Source organism: Megascapheus bottae, chromosome 11 (assembly GCF_031878675.1).
Source record: "Megascapheus bottae isolate mThoBot1 chromosome 11, mThoBot2.hap1, whole genome shotgun sequence".
NCBI lineage: Eukaryota > Metazoa > Chordata > Mammalia > Rodentia > Geomyidae > Megascapheus > Megascapheus bottae.
In genome coordinates this window covers 11,900,998-11,918,500 of record NC_143519.1, presented here as the reverse complement: position 1 = coordinate 11,918,500, position 17,503 = coordinate 11,900,998, and the positions used below count along the sequence as shown (strand labels likewise).

Sequence of the window (17,503 nt, the reverse complement as noted above, 5' to 3'; positions counted from 1 at the left end):
GGGATGAGTCAGTCAGTTACATAAGCAAAGTGAAGATGTGGCTATCAGGCCTACATATCTGCAGGCAGTCCACGTAACTGTCCTAAATAGAAAAATCAGATGAACCTATTACAAAATAATTTAATCCATTTCAATTGGCTCAATATGGACATAGTAATGGGGTGTGCTCAGGCAGCGGCCAGTGACGGGAAGGTACAGCAAAAGGCTGACTACAGGCAAAGAAAAGCCTAGAAAAGCCTCCAAGGTGATAAGCAGTATAGGGAGGGCAGAGGGGAGGAGTTGCAGGGGTGGAGGTCTGCTTCCAGCTGCAGGGGAGGTGTGGGGTGGGTACACAGGGCCCAGTGTCCTGGTGGAATGGTATTCAGGCAGTCTTGGAAGCTGGCTTCCTCACTGACATCCCCCTTTGTCTTTGCCTAGGCACTACGGCAAGCAGCAAGTATCACTCTAGATCTTTCCCTCGTCTTCAAACCGTAAGTGGTGCTTATCAGGGAAGGTCGAATGGAGGTCCTGGACACCAGGACCTTCCATGATGGGTCCCTGCTTCCCTCATTTCTTCTCTCTTCATTATTTCTTTCTGCCTTGATATTTAGTTTTTCTTTTTTCCTTGACACTTTTTGGTGCCATACCTGGGGTTTGGCCTCAGGATTGGGCACTTTTGTGCCCAAGGCTAGCACTCTACCACTTGAGCCACAGCTTTACTTCAAGCTTTTCTGTTGGTTAATTGGAGATGAGACTCTGATGGACTTTTCTGTCTGGCTGACAATGAGCCCCAGATCTCAGCTAGGATGACAGGCATGAGACACTTGCACCTGGCTTATCAGATTTTTGAAGGAGCATTTTTCCTCCCTTCTGGAATAGCCTAGTTGTGGTCATGTAGGCTTAAAACTTTCATGAAGGTAGAGTTAGTGTCGAGCTGTGCTTTTCCAGCTGAGTATGGCAGTGCAGTGATTAGCTTTGTTTCCTTTGGGAAGCAAGATATTTGAATGTAGAAAGCAAGGTACAGATTAGGAAACCATAATTTGACCTAGACGCAAAAGAGTTGCAGTCTGAGTTTCTGAGTTTTGCTTGTGGTTCTCCACAATTCATTCCCAAAGAGCTCCCCAAGTGGTAACGCTGCATGCAGGTAGAAGCCATAGCTGTAAGTTATCACAAGCATCTTTTGCTGATAGGAGAACTTGGAGCTGTAAGGGCTGGGGTTGACTAGAAAAGCTGAGGGACCGGCTAAGAAGGAAGCAGATGACAAGCACCGAGCTAATCCTAAAAACTGCCTTTCATATACAGATAGTGCTGAGTGCCAGGAGAATGAGGCTCTCTAATCTGTCTGTCTGGCATCACTGTTTTGTGGCAACTGAGCAAATGAGGGAGATTAAATTAGCTGTCTAACAACTACATCATGTTTAATCAATTTAAAATGGGGAGAACATCTTTATGAAACAGAATTCTAAGCCTAGCACATTAGTGGCGCCTAATGAACCCAAACTGGTTAAATCCCTTTGGAGAGCCAGCACAGAAACAAAACTATTAATTAGGTCACAGTTGTTTCCCAATAAGACTTTTGTCTGAATTACTTACAGTAAACAAAACCATATCCAACCCTCTTTATGAAGAAGAATTCACCAGTGCAACAAAATGTAATTATTACACCTTAAGCACTTTGCAATTATACGACTTTATGATGACAACACTGTTGGTAATGTCCTTCATTAGCATCTGTCACCTCTCCCACCATTTCCTGACCCTGCCCACTGCCTCTGAAGCATTAAACTTCGGGGTTGATTGACATCTCTTCATGTCCTCAAATGCTTTTAGAATAACAGAGCAGAAAAATCACTTCGTTTCTGGAAAAGGAACGAGCATCTCTAAAACAAGCAAGAACCCACTGGTTGCCGTAGTTTGCTCTTCAACTACTGCACTTCTCCCATGGTCATCATCAGGTCTAGTCACGGAGTAAGATGGAGTCTCTTGAACTTTTATGCCTCGGCTGGCCTCAAATTGCAATCTCTGCCTCCCAAGAAGTTAGAATGCTAGGCTTGAGCCATAGCACAGGTCTTGGTTGGTCATCTTAAAAGAAAAATGTCAATGCAAAAAAACTCTTAATATAAAAAAAGGTAAGTAAAAAATGCACTAGATATATTTGTATGGATGTATTAACTGCACAGAATGTGCAGTTAAGATCTTGACTTATTGTTGGGAAGAGGAAAAATTAACAGAAAATTAAATTATAGAGGCTTTTTAAAATCAGTGCTTAGAAGAAAGGATACAATTAAAAAATGGACAGCTGCCAGGCACTAGTGTCTGTAATCCTAGCTACTCAAGTGATTGAGAGCTGAGGACCAAGTTTTCATGGAAGTCCATGAGACTTATCTCCAATTAAACACCAGAAAGTGGAAAGTAGGGTTGTGGGTCAAGTGGTAGAGTGCTAGTCTTAAGCACAGGGATAATGCTCAGGCCCCGAATTCATGCCCCAGGACTGACTCTCCCTCTCTCTCTCTCTCTCTCTCTCTCTCTCTCTCTCTCTCTCTCTCTCTCTCTCTCTCTCTCTCACACACACACACACACACACACACACACACACACACACACACACGCACCCGGTGTGAAGCCCCTGGTTTACCACAGGAACAACACTTACCATTATCTTGTCACTGTCAATGATGGTATTCAGTCTGTGTGCAATCGTCAGGACAGTACAATGGGCAAACTTCTCCCGGATTTTTTTTTGAATTAACTCGTCAGTTCTGGAATTTTAATCAGTGAATATGAGAAAAGTGAAGTCAAGTCTTTAAAAAATCAGGTGTTAATTTCACAATGCTTCAAAAAAAGAGAAATCAACATTTGAAGATACAATCTTGCTCTTAAAGTCAACTCAGAAATTTCATGGCTTACCATTAAAAAGTTCCCTTTCATATGGCCTGAAACTATCAGAAGTAGAATTTAGGAATTTAACTTGCTCAGGATGCCTAAAACACAAGCTAAGTATCCCTTATATGAAATGCCCAGGATCAGAGGAATTTGGATTCTGAACTTCATAATAGTTGCATAGCCTGAAAGTAATTTTTTTTACATATGATAATCTTTTATTCAGCTATATTCTAGAAGATCTGATTATGGGGAAAAGACACCAACTTGACATAACAGCTGTGTTCATTAGAAACATAAAGATAAATATTTTATCCTTTGTGAAAGAGATGAAGATAAACATACGAAATAGAAAATATTCAACTAAAATTTGGTAAGTAATTATAAGGATTCTAAAACAATTTCTAATCAATAAGCAGTTTAAATCAATAGTGAGAATGTAAATCAAGTATGGAACTACTTGATCAAAATATTAAGTATTCCCTAAGAAAGAAAATAATAAACTTTTAGTACATCCTGAAAGTAATTTTTATAGTATTTAAAATAATTTTGTGCCTGAAGCAAAGTAAGTACATGTCAACTGAAGGAACAGAAAAGTCCATTCTTCCCCTAAAGGGTCACTGGGCCTCTTTTCTCATTAGCACATAAAATCACGTGTGGAGTTTCCCTTTTGTAGTGTCACATACAAAATTTTTGGATCTTGGAGGCTTCTAGATTTTAAGTTTTGGGGTGAGGGATGCTCATCCTATTAGATTACTGACACCCCAAAACATGCTTTTGTTTCTTCCTTTGTTTCCTTTTTCGAATTAATGTGATCAAGATTTTTCTTTGAGGCCAATAGAGCACTGAACACTTGTCAGTATCATTAAGTGTCTGTCACATTTAAAATTCTGAGTCAATGTAGCATCAATCTTCAGTCTGTACCTTGGATCCACATTTGCTGTGGCTTCATCAATAATCAATATCCGGTTTTTCTTGAGAATTGCTCTGGCAAGGCATACCAGCTGTCTCTGTCCAACACTAAAATTGGATCCTGACTCTGCCAATTCAGTATCCATTTTACCAGGGAGATCTTCGATGGCTTCTTTAAGCTGTACCTACAGATGTAAACAGAGGAATGGCATCAGAGCGCTGAGGTCCTTTTCCCCGGAAAGCAGACCTTATGTGAATTCTCTGGACAGTGAGAGTCAGTTCCAGTTAATGTTCTTTAGAACCATAGCAGAATCGACTCAGAACATCAACAATCTAATTTAAAATAAACTTAATCCATTTATCCACTGAGGTGCATACTTTGGCTACAGTGTCTAGTGCAGCAATGAACATGGTTGTGCTAGTGGATTTACTGTTGCCTTATTTGTGTTCCGTGGGATAAATGCCTAGGAGTGGAATTGCTGGGTCACAGGACAGTTCTGTTTATGCCTTCTTTTGTTATTGTTAGTTGTGGGGCTTGAAATTGGGGCCTGGGTACTGTTATTGATCAAGACTAGTTCTCTACCATTTAAGCCACAGCTCCACTTCCAGTTCAGTGGTTAACTAGAGATAAGACTTTCACAGACTATCTTGCCGGGGCTGGCTTTAAACTGCAAACCTCAGATCTCAGGCTCATGAGTAGCTAGGATTGTCCAGCTACATTTAGTTTCTTTTGAGAAATTCACACACTACTTTCCAGAGTGCCACCAAGAAAATTATGTGCATATACACATATAAAAATGTAATTTAAGAAATGATACTGTAATGATATTTATAAGGAAATAAAAAGGCTTGGAAAGAATTATATTAAGTGAAATAAGCCAGGCCCAAAGAAACATGGGTTGCATGGTTTCTCTCATTAGTGTTAGACAGAAATGTGCCTGTAAATCTGTAAGTAAAGATGCTGGGTAGTATGCAAGTGGACTGAATTATAGGAGATGCCTGGAGAGGCTAAATAGTACAATTTTTTAGAAAGACGAAGTCAAAGCCCCCCAAAATAAGCCAAGAAATAGGTACTAGGAAGGGGGAGAGGGTTGTCCAAGGGTGAGGGGTTGAAAATGAAGGCAGGAAGAGAATGCAGTCAAGAATTCATTGTAAGCCAGGCGCTGGCGGCTCATGCTTGTAATTCTAGCTACTCAGGAGGCTGAGATCTGAGGATAGCGGTTCAAAGCTAGCCTGACACGAAAGTTCTCTTTTCTCCAATTAACCACCAGAAAACTGGAAGGAGTGCTGTGGCTCAAGTGGTAGAGAGCCTTGAGCTGAAGTGCTCAGAGGCAGCACCCAGGCCTAGAGTTCAAGCCCCACGACCAACAAAAAAGAATTCATTGTATATACTATGAAACTGAGAGGTGTTCGGGATAGGTTGGGTCAAAAGGGGATGAGATTGTTGAAGGCGTGACACCCATTGAAATGCATTATATTCATATACTGCTTTGTTACATGACACTTTCCTGTTCAACTACTTAAAGATAATAAAACATAAAAACACACCCTCCCCTGCCCAAAAGAACAAACTTGCCAGAACCAATGTACTTTTCTGTTGCCATCAGTAATGCACTAAGTTAGCACTGTTGGTATAAATGTTATTAAAAAATACCAAAGAAAATAATTCTGTAGGTACAATATAACCAGATTTAAAAATGTATTTTCTGAACAGTTTAGTTAAAAAAAAACAAAAACACTGCTGGAATCTCTAGATACAAAGAGCAGAACGAAGTGGTGGATGTACAGCTGTGAGGAGACATATGGGGTCTTCAGGGCTGACAGAAGTATTCTCAAATGGAGATTGTTTTCATGGATGCATAACTCTGCAAATCTGCCAGCATCACAGACTCACATTTAAGGGAGCCTTTTTGGCATGAAAATTGTACTGGTAAAAGGCCTCATCTTAGTGCCCTGTCACCTGAGCTCCCTTCCTGCCATGTCACCTCCGCCAAGAACCCTCCAAAGGAGGCATGGAGGTCTCTCAGAAAGGAAGCTCTTCCTCCCAACATACAAAATATCTCTATAGAAAAGCTAAAGAGGATTGTTACGCTTGAATCAAGTTTCCCAGAGAATCATTAGCACAGGAGTTAGTACGCTAAAAGGAAAATTTAAACAGAATTGTAGCTGCAGGAAGTATGGTTCTCTAAAGCTATAATCCTATAGGTACTTTGCTATTTTGGAAGATTTTAATCAACTGGAAAAAGTTTTAACAAGTTCAAACAATGGAAACTGCACCTCAAACGTCAGGATCTCAGTAGCCTGTTCTTTCCCAGAATTAATCCCACATCACTAAAGCTGTCAAGTGCATTTACTTCAATTTCATAAAGGGTTTGCAGGGAATGAAAAGTCAGAACAAGGATACAATGTAACATTTTTAAACTTTTTTTTTCCATGCATATATATATATATATATATATATATATATATATATATATATATACACACACACACACACACACACACAATGTTCCCCAGCCAAGCTCACCCTTGTATCATTCTTTTTTCTCCCCCTGACCCCTTTGTCAATTGTGGGGCTTGAACTCAGGTTCTGGGGGTTGTTTCTGAGCCTCTTCGTTACAATTTATAGTTTTTTGGTCATGGGACTTGAACTCAGGGCCTATGTGCTGTCCCTGAGCCTTTGTGTTCAAGGCTAATGCTTATCAGTTGAGCCACAGCGCCATTTCCAGCTTTTTCTGAGTAGTTTATTCGAGATAAGAGACTCCCAAGACTTCCAGCCCAGGTGTGAGCCACTGGTGGCCCGATGGGCCATTTGTTCTTTTACTTTTTCCTTTATCATTTGAGTAGTTGAAAAGATTTTTCCCCCATATGGCTTGTTTCTCAGCTCTAGCAATTATTTCCTCTGCTGTGAAGAATCTTTAATTGAATATAGTTCTGCTAGTCAATTCTTGGTATTATTTTATGAGCAACTGTGACTTTATTCAAAAAAGAATACCTGTATCTTTCAGTTTTTGCCATATTTTCCTGTACTCAGATCTTACATTAAGAATTTTTGCCTATTTGGAGTTGATTTTTATGCAGAATAGGAAAGGGAAGTCAAGTTTCAGTCTTCCACAACTAGATAACCACTTTTCCTAATGTCATTTGCTTAAAAGGCTGGTTTTTTCCCTAGTTTATGTTTTTTTTTTATTCTTTTGTTAATGATTAGGTGGCTATAGCTATGTGGTTTTATTCCCAGCTCTTGCACCACACTGTTTTTGTTACCATGGCTCTGTCGTATAAGTTGAAATCAAGCATTGTGCTACCTTCCAGTGTTGTTCCTTTTACTCCATATATCTTTAGCTATTCATTATTTCATATGAAGTTAGGATTGTTCTGTCTATTCATATCAATTGGGATTTTAATGGGAATTGCACACAATCTGTAGAGCACTTTTGGTTGTATAACCATTTTCATGGTATTAGTGAATCTGCCCATCTAAGAATATGGAGGTCTTCCCATCCTCTAGTGTCTTCTTCAATTTCTTTCCTTAAGGTTCTATACTTTTCACTGTACAGATCTTTTACCTTTACCTCTGTGGTTAGGTTTATGCTTAAGTACTTTGTTTTGCACTGTGAATAGAATTCTTTTTTATGATTGCTTCCTTAGCTTGTTGATTATTGGTATATAGAAAAGCTACTGTTTTTAATAGATTAATTTTTTTTTTGTACGGTCTGCTGTGGTCTGTTTCCCAAAGTGTTTGTCAGACTAGGAAGGGTTTTGCTTAGGAGAGGAAATAATCTTTAAGTATAGGATTGTATCACTGGATAAGTTTCCTTTTATATTAAATAGATTTTAAGAGTTTTTTTTCCAGAACCCCTTCCACCCTCCCACATGTTTTAATACTTTTTGTGGCTTGAGTTTTTGTGGCTTTATTGCTGTTGAGTTCTTGAATAATTCCATTATGGTCTAATAGAACCCAGGGAATTATTTCAATTTCTTATATTTGCTAAGATTTGCTTTGTGTCCCCAAATATAATCTATTTTAGACAAAGTTTCATGGGGTGCTGAGAAGAATCCTTATTGTTCCACTGCTGGTTGAAATATTCTGTAGATATTTGTCAAATCCATTTGATCTACAGTGTCAATTCTGAGGTTTCCTTATTAATTTTTGTCTAGATCATCTCCCTATTGATAAGTATTGAAGTCTACTGTTGTGCTAGGCATTAGTGTGTGTAAGTTCAGATGTGTTTGAGGAAATTAGGTGCATCAATATTTGGTACATATATGTTAATAACTAATATTTCATCTTAGTGGGTTATTTTATTAGTATGAGGTAATTTTCTTTATTTCTTCTAGTTTTAGTTTAAAGTCTAGTTTATTGGATAAAAGTATAGTGATTCATCCTGCTTTGGGGGTCCATCTGCTTGGAAAATCTTCTCTTAGGCTTTCAACCTAAGCCTATTATTTGTCTCTATAAAATATTTCTTAGAGGGGAAGCATGTTTGGGTTTTCCCTTTTATGTCTTCTGATTGAAGTGATCAGTAATATTCACTGTTAATGTGGAAAGGTATATTTCCTGCCTTATTTTTTTGTTAACATTTTAAAAATTTTTCTATTGCTCCTTTGCTGATTTACTCCTTTGCCAGGGTTTATTACTTCATGTGTCTTCCTATTTCCATTTGTTAAATAACAACAACAATGACAACAAAAACCTTAAAGGCATGTAAACATGATGTACTTTTGGGTTAGGTGCATAGTGGAAGTTCAATTGTTATTAAGATGAAATATGGTATTAGTGCTTGGCTGCAATACAAACGATAGCAAAACACACACAATGTGAAATGTAAGCTTTTGTATTGTAGTACTAATCCTAATCTCTGTAACAATAAAAAGGATTTATGAGTACTATTCTGTGTGTGTATATGTACATGTGTGTGTGTGTGTGTGTGTGTGTGTGTGTGTGTGTGTGTGCAATTGTGTGTCAGAACAAGGACTTGAACTCAAGGTCTCATGCTCTTTGTCAGCTTTTCTCACTCATGGCTGATACACTACTCCGAGTATGGTTGTAGTTTAGCTTTATGGGTGGTTAATTACAGACAGAGTCTCACAGAATTTTTCTGCCCTGGTCTGAATCCTCAGCCTACTGAGTAGCTAGGATTATAGGGGTGAGCCACTGGTACCCAGCTAGAATATTGCTCTTCTGAGACAGACTTGTGGGTCTGAACCTTGTTGATAAGGCAAAGTGGACAGTGGCAAGGTTTTATCAGCTTTTCCTTCTGAGAAGACTTCACCATTTTGGCATATGTAGGTGGGCCTTTCTTAAGATTGACAGGCACATTTCAAAGATAATCTCACTGTCTAAAGTGACCATTTCTACCCTTCTTATTCACCTGAAGAGCAATAAGGATTTCAAGGTGAAGATCACTGTTCAGTAATGTTCCTTTCTAATAGAAAGGTATCTTGTGAGATTCCGTCTTCATTTATCAACCAGGAACAGTTATGACAATGATATGCATGTGGAATTCCTCTGATGTTTTATCATGAGTTCAAGTTATGGTCACAGGTTAGAATGAAAAAAAAAAAACCCAAGAAGGCAGAAGACAGTGAGTAAGAGTAGAAACAGGGGAGGTCATGAAAAAAAAATTGACAGTGGCATTCTATTACTATCAAATTTCTTGAGTGAGATAAATATTTATGTTAAAAAGACAGCCCTATCTTTAGCAGGATATTTTTACATATTTTAAGAGTGATCCGCAACTTAATGAAAATGTATACCAATATACCTTCAGATGGTTCAGTAAAATTTAGATAAAAGATAGGAGATGGTGGCTTACTCCTATAATCCTACCTACCCAAGAGGCTGAGACCTGCAGGATTGCAATTTAAAGTGACCTCTAACTAGATGAAATTCCATGTACAATTAGGCAGCAAAAAGCTGGACTGAAGGTATGCCTCAAGTGGTAGAGCCCCAATTATGAGAGAAAAATGCTGAGCTCTAGGGCTTCGGAGGCTTTGAGTGCAAGCTTTGGTACTGGCACATAAATTGTGTTTTTAAACAGATCAGATCAAAGAGAAGGTAGATGTGGCCAACATTGTGAAGGATATGTGTGATCATCATGTTTGTCTATCATACTTCCAGCGATGTGAAATTCTTCAATCAAAGAATTGGACCTTTGAACTGGGTGCAGAGCCTCATGCTTGTAATCTAGCTACTTGGGAGGCTGAGATCTGAGGATCAAGGTTCAAAGCCAGCCCAGACACCTGAGACTCTTATCTCCAATTAACCCCTAGAAAATAGAGAAGTGGGGCTTGGCTCAAGGGTAGGGTAGTAGCCTTTAGCTGAAGAGCTCAGGGACAATGCCCAGGCCCAGGAGTAGGTAGCTTGAGCTGGAGCTCAGGGACAGCTCCCCATAACCCACAAAAAACCCCCCCAAAACAACAACAACAACAACAAAAAACCCAGTTGGCCCAAGGACATAATAACCAAGCATTAAAATGTGCAAAGCATTAAAAAAAGAATTATAATTTTAGGAAAATAGGCCTAATAATAACATAATCATAGTGTAATATTTTAAATTATATATCCCGTTATAGAAGTGCTTCAGATTGCTTTGAAGTTTGGAAAGTCAACTACAACTAAATACTCTGAAAAATATCCTGTTCTCTTATCTTAATCATCTTCCAAGTCACATACCACGTACCCTCTGCCAATACCAAGTGCCAGGGCCCCTTGCCGGAAATTAACATGTTCTGTTTTCACTTATCCTGGAACTTCCTGACTTTACAGAAAGAAAGAAGGACGGAGGATGGAAATAAAAGAGCGACTGAAATGTAATCAGTAGGTGAAGATGAGCTCTGAGGAAAGCCAGTGGTAACATGAGGCAAAAAGGAAGCCTGTCCTTTCAAATCTGTGTCCTAGGGTAGGAGAAACAAGGGGCGAATGATGTGGGTCTTGATCCATGTGCTACCGATGCTCAGATTTCTGTATCTTGGTCTCTTGTATAATGAGACATACTTGTGTCTATTGAAGATAGTATCAGCTTGTGTATAACTAGACGACTTCTTTACCTTTCTGACAGGACATACCCTACTCTTAGTTTTTTCAAAATTATTTTATAACAGAAGTAACTTGCTGACTCAAATTCAGTTTTATCAATTGAGATCTTCTGATCCTTTTCCATTTATTGCTTCTGTATCTTTAGTTACCGGTTCTGTTTTAGTTATAAATAATCATTGCTTTTTAGATGCCCCAGGTATCCAGGATTCTAGTAAGGATTATTCTTTTCAGAGTAGGCAATGTTTCAATCTTCAAAGCAACTTTTAGCATCTTTTAAAAAAAATAACCAAGCAAATAGGTTAACAACCACAGAACTGTCTCTCCTTCTGAATGTCAAACCTACTTTGTTCTCTATCTCAGGTATTGTCCTCTTCAAGGAAGAAGAGTGGACAAAAAAAACACTGCGTCTGAAAATTCTCATTCTTACTTGAAACTGCTAGAGGTAAAAACAGTAGTGTTCTCCTATGGAATCAGAGCCAGCCCTGAGGGTTTGGGTTCCCATTTCCAGCTGTCACCATTTACAAACTGGTTAATGGGATTGGGGACCTTGCCCAGACTCAGTCCATTTTAACAAAAGTTACCCTAGAAACCCTTAGCCTAATTTTGATTAAGTTCTAAAAAAAACTAAATGCCAGTGATTATATATAGAGATTCCCTTCTTGAACATTTGTTTGTTAAACTTTTCATTTGAAATATGATGCAAAAAATCAATGTTAATAAATTCTTTAATAAAAAAAAAGTTGCCCCAGACACCAGGTCTCCAGCTATCTCCAGAAGATGATGACAGACTATGGTGCTTTGGTTTAAATGGGAAGAAATACATAAAAAGAGCAAGCAGACTGTATGACAGAGACCCAGAGGAACTGCCACAGCACTGGTGTTGAATCCTTTACATATGGTGTCTCCCCAGATAGCCACACATGCAGAGTGTCATGCTTATAGTTCCAAGGAGGTGAAGTTACAGATTACTGTTAAGGGAAGCAAAGACTGACACCATGTTGAATGCACTAAGAGTTCCCCTGCTTCATTGTGGAAGGTCAGCAGTGGTAAAGCAGCCCAGCCACCTTTGCCCTTCTAGGGAGGGGCAACCTTATCCCCACCCCTCCATGAGGAGGGATATTGCTTGGGTGGAGGGAGGCCTGCTTTGTGTGGAGACCTATCCAATTTGCACACTAGCTCCAACTAAGGTGATAGGTAAATTCAAATACTGGGCTGTAACCCTATTGGCTACCTGCTGGTGGCTAGAGCTGGTATGGTCCCTCTGTGTATGTAACCATCCCATTGGCCACCTGTGTGCGGCCAGGTTCAACCACAACTCCTGAGTCTGCACTGTGTCCCTGGCTGGTCAGTTCACCATCTACTTCCCCAATAAATTCACCTTTTTATGAGATTGTCTCTGTGTGGTGGACTCTGGTGGGACGTGGAATCCCCACCTGGAGGGATGTGGAATCCCCTCCCTCTGACCCCACAACCATCCAAATTCTAGTCTCCAGAGAAAGAATCTCTGACCACCTGGAAACCTGTGGCCACAAACCCTGCCAGTGCTAAGAGTCTAGATTAAGGGGTCCCAGCCTTTTCTCCCTCTCTTGAGGAGTAAAAAAAAAAATGTCAGAATACTACACAAAAACTGGAAATATCAGAAAATTGAGCAGAAAAAAGAAGAGAAAACTGTACTGTTTTAACAATTCCCAAGTAAGTGATCTAGATATTCTGGTAGCAAGAATTCCTTAGCTGCAGTTTTCACAGTAGGTGGTGACTAAGAAACAGTTGGAATCATATCATATTACAATGCTGCATCCTAGTTTTTAGAAAATCTACCAAATCTATCTATCTGTTTGTCTGTTTGTCTGTCTGTCTGTCTGTCTATCTTCATCATCATCATCACCACCACCATCATCACCATCATCATGAGGAGACTGGGTGCTGGTTGTTCATGCCTGTAATCCTGTAACTCCTAGCTACTAAGGAGACTGAGATCTGAGGACCCGACTTAAAGCGAGCCTGAGTAGAAAAGTCCGTGAAACTCTTATCTCCAACTAAGCACCCAAAAAGCAAGAAGTGGAGTCGTACTTCAGGTGGAAAAGTGCTAGCCTTGGGCAAAGAAGCTCAGGGAGAGTGCCTAGCGCCTGGGTTCAAGCTGTAGGAATGGCACCCCCCAAAAAGTATGTATGTGTGTAGCATACATATATATGTACACTAATGAGGAATTCCTAGACATTCCTCGACAAAGAGAATGATGTTATCCTTTCTCACTTCTGAGAGTTGCAGAGAGTCATAAAGTCAAGTCCAGAAGCCATGTGCAGACGCCAGGCACCACAGTCAAGGCAGGCCTCACAATCCTTCACTTACATCTCTGTACAAGAATCTCCAAATGGGGCGCATGCAGAGGTAGGTCAAGTTATCCACCACTTCTACCAACTCACTGTCAGGATTCTGAGAGGGTACCCTGAGTGCAATTCTGGCTGTCACGGGTTAAGTAAATTGCAGCCAAGTCCTCAGATGGTTTTTGATCGAATAATTAAAGTTTCTCCACTGATTAGAGCCCAGTGTTTCTGAAGCAATTTTACTATCTGAGCATCTAGGAAGAGAAATCTAAGCACTGAAGCCAACTGAAAAATAATGGACTAGTAATTCCTGTTCTTTCAGTGTATATCACAGATTGCCACTCAATTTCTCCTGTGAGATCAAGAATGGGGGGACTCTCACATCTTTCTCTACTATCTTTGAAGAGTAACAATTCTCCCTCCCTCTTCTCTCCTAGAATGTCAACACAGAGAAAATAAAAATTGAAATGAAGTGAAATCAAAGGTCAACAAATGTTCAAGCAGGAGATGGATGGAACTTAGGAAAAGAAAGTATCTCTAGCTTTCTGGAAAGCAGAGTGTACGTGAAAGAAAGAATGATTGGCATAGAGTTGTCAGGTCTCAAATTCGGAGCTAACCCTGAAAGGGTAACATTGACAAACGCCCTGATTCCAGACAGCAATAACAGCGGACACTGAGATTTATAGCTTCAAAGAAATAAGGTATACTTTTCTCAAATGAAGCGATTGATCATTCACTATCTATTTATTACATGCTTCCCTTTGAAACAGAAAAGACTAAGTTGTTAGGTCCCAGATACAGTTTCTGTCCAAGTGACTTGGAATTAGTTTGCAGAACTAGGGTGAACTTATAACATAACTAGTGTTGAAACAATAAACCCACAGTGTGACAGCAGTCAAAATCATTTTCAACCAGGCCCCAGGGCCCATGCCTATAATCCTAGTTACTCAGTAAGATGAGATGTGATAATTAGGGTTTGAAGAGAGCCCAAGCAGGAAAGTCCATAAGACTCTTATCTCAAGTTAACTAGCAAAAAGCCAGAAGTAAAGCAGTGTCTCAAGTAGTAAAGTCCCAGCCTTAAATAGAAAAAGGCAAGAGAGATAGCGTGAAGCTCTCAGATCAAGGCCTCAAAACTTAAAAAATTAAAAAAAATCAGTTTCCTGCAAAGAAAAGGAATTTAAAACGTGGTCCACAGAAATCCACTACACAAATAATAGCAAATTCTCCAGGAATAACTGTATTAGTAGTATAAAAACATAATAAAGCTGGGGGTTTTTGTTCCCTGAATTCACTCTGCAGTATTAAAATGATATGTTTGCCCATAAATAACGGTTACTTTCTAACTGTATAATTGATCCCTTTGAACACTTTCTTATAAAATATCACAGCCTCTCATTAATCTTTGGATTAATATTGAAAAACGACTATTGTCTCTGTTTTCTAGATTTTCCTTAAAAGCAGAGCAGTAAAACAAAATGTTGTAGGGTACTCTGTAGTTAGGAGAATTTGAACTCGTATGTATCACTTCTAACTTAGTGCTCTTTCAGGAATAAGTAATATAATGTAAGCTAAAATGAAACAAATTACTTTTTAATTCCATCAGTGCATCTGTGTCTTCCAGGTTCCCCAGAAAACAGAATTAAAGAACAGTTAAGTGCTCCTTAGTTACCTGAAATGTTACAAACAGGAGCATACACACGGATGCTAGCAGATTAAAAATATGTTCTAGCCTGCACTGGTGACACACACCTGTAATCCTAGTCACTCAGAAGGATGAGATCTGAGGACCACAGTTCAAAGCCAGCTCAGACAGGACTGTTCCTAAGACTCTAACATCCAATTAACCACCGGAAGTGGAGCTGTAGCTCAGTGCTGGAGCATTAACCTTGAGCAAAAGACCCCAGGAAAGCACCCAAATCTAGAATGCAAGCCCAATGCCCGACTCCCCAAAAATCATATTCTGTACATTACCTCATTCAAGGCATTCCACAGTTCTTCATCTGTGTGTTCATTAAAGGGATCCAGGTTTTTTCTCATCGTTCCAGTAAACAAAACAGGTTCCTGAATGCCCAAGGAGTGAATGTCATTACTAGTGCCTCTTTTCATTTAATCCTCATGCTAATCTTCAAAACAATTAAGATATAAACCAAATTTCATAGTAATCATTAATTCCAAAGTTACTAATGTCTATTTGCAAAGTAGAAACTTTATTATTTTCCCATTCAACAAACTTGTGCTCCAAAATAACTTACAGACTTCTTAACACTAGCAAAAGAAATGGTTACAGCATGGCATCGTAAGAAGAAATTGAAGAAAAAATCAGGTTTTAGGTTCAAAACACGCTTTCTTAGTATCATTTACTGAAATACAAAATCCAAGGATATATTTGAGAAACTGAACACCCAAAGAACTAAATAAATTACTGAATCTAGTAGAGAGAAATAAATTACAGAACCTAACGTAATAGTAGAAAACATTAACTACATTATCAGTTAATATTTGTGCTTCAAAGGAAAATAGCTAAGTATGTTCCACTGGCAAAAACAACAATAATAACAACAACAAAACAGTCTGGTGGATTGAGAATCTCTTTGTATCCCTGAATTGGGGTTCTGTTCTTTGTCTAAAGGGAAGTTACCTAACGGGCCTGTAGTGCCTCTACTCATGAGATGGCTGTGATCCTGCTTCAGCTAATTCTCACCTTGTCTGAACCCCCGGCTCACCGAATCATCTTATGAACTACAAGAGCAAGGGAACTTGAAACCCATCAGGAAGCAAGGATTATTATTAAAGCAATAAAATTATTTTAAATAGCTCTTCCCATTCACCGGCTTTAGGAGGAGGCCACAATTAAATTGCTCTTGAAATACACACCTCCTTCTGGGTTTCTTGAGTGCAAGAACACATGTGAATATAGGCGGGCTGTGCATAGCTTTGCATGGATTTTCTTCTGGTGGGCTGGGGGCAGATGTGAGCAGTGGAGAAGCACCTGGCAAGCAGTAAGGGTGAGGACCAGGAAATGCACAGCCACGGGAACCAGAGCAGCCTGGCTCTTGCCCAGGCTGGAGCACTGATCAGGACACACAGTCTTCCATCATATCTGACCTGAGGGCTGGCCACTGATGATTCCAGAGGAGAAACTTTTCCCTAGCCACAAGGAATACTGGTTCTGTCTTCCAGTGACTCCATTTCAGGACTTAGAAAAGAAAAGTGATGTGCCACCAAAAATACGTATCTCTCAACAACACATAAAGAAAAAGATATTGAAATGGCATTTCATCTGCACAAAATAAAGTAAGTGATCAATATGCCTAAGAAGTAAGAGGGGGAAAAATTACTGATCTTATAATGTTTCAAAATGAACACTAAACGCAATAGCAGGACACAGTGAAGGTCACCATTCTACTAGAAGATTTCATACTAAAACCAAACAATGCCTCTGTCAGAATGAATTCCACGATTCCAGTGAACCAGGTTAACTTCTTCTTCTTTCTTTGCATCTATGAGGTGCACAGAAGAGATATGGCCAGATGTGGGGAAGCTGTTACCCATCATTCCTTTCTGTTGATGGTTCTGTTACCCCTGGAAGACCTGACTGCTGGGAGCCCTGAGGACATACAGGCTTGGAAGAAGACAAAGCACTTCGTGTGCATGTAGAGAAGTGTGCTAATATGAACAACGGTTCTGTTTCCTTGTCCATGATGACTTACATTACCCAAACTTATCTTCCCACTGGGCTCCTCACACAAAGCAAAAATCACATCTGGAATCAGGCCAAGGGTTTGATAATGTTTTTTGTTTTTTTTTTTCCAAAGTACCACCTTGAGACACATCCCTAAGCTAAGCTATGAAAGCTTGCTTTGCTTTGCCAGTCAGACCTTTCTTCCTGGTTAAGGGGTAAGAAGGTTCATAACTGCACACTTCAGGGCTATGCCTACAGGAATCCAGGGTTTAAACACAGTCCTGTACCTCATGATCAAGGTCTCATGTCTGTCAGTCTCCCTCACCTTCTTCCCTTTAGGAAACTCCTTATTTATTTATTTACTTATTTATTTAAGCAAGGATGTGGATGCAGGACTTTAAGCATATTAGGCAGATGCATCCCCATAGATAGGATTATAGGCCTGAGTTCTCATGCTTGGTTCGTGTGTTGAGAAGGAGGCTTGATAACACTTTGCTTGGCCTGGCCTCAAACTATGAGCCTCCTGAGGCATGTTCTGGTGAGTTACTGGGATTACAGGAGAGAGCCACCACTGCTGGCCTTAAAATGAATGAGTCTCTTAAAGAATGTGGATTAATGAGAAATTCTTCACAGACTTGTGAGTCGCTCTCTCCGAGCTTCGGTTATTTGCAGCTGCTTTATGCTGAC

The 17,503-nt window shown here is 39.6% G+C and overlaps 1 protein-coding gene across 1 annotated transcript in view; it reads right to left on the bottom strand.

Annotated features, from left to right (window-relative positions):
* Nucleotides 1-17,503, bottom strand: part of Abcc4 (ATP binding cassette subfamily C member 4 (PEL blood group)) — a 191,872-nt gene that overhangs the window by 14,078 nt on the left and 160,291 nt on the right. The window contains exons 27-29 of the mRNA XM_090341965.1: nucleotides 15,106-15,195; nucleotides 3,784-3,956; nucleotides 2,633-2,738 (exon numbers count right to left, since the gene is read on the bottom strand). Of these exons, the coding sequence (XP_090198091.1) occupies nucleotides 2,633-2,738; nucleotides 3,784-3,956; nucleotides 15,106-15,195 (369 nt within the window). The remainder of the gene's footprint in view (nucleotides 1-2,632; nucleotides 2,739-3,783; nucleotides 3,957-15,105; nucleotides 15,196-17,503) is intronic.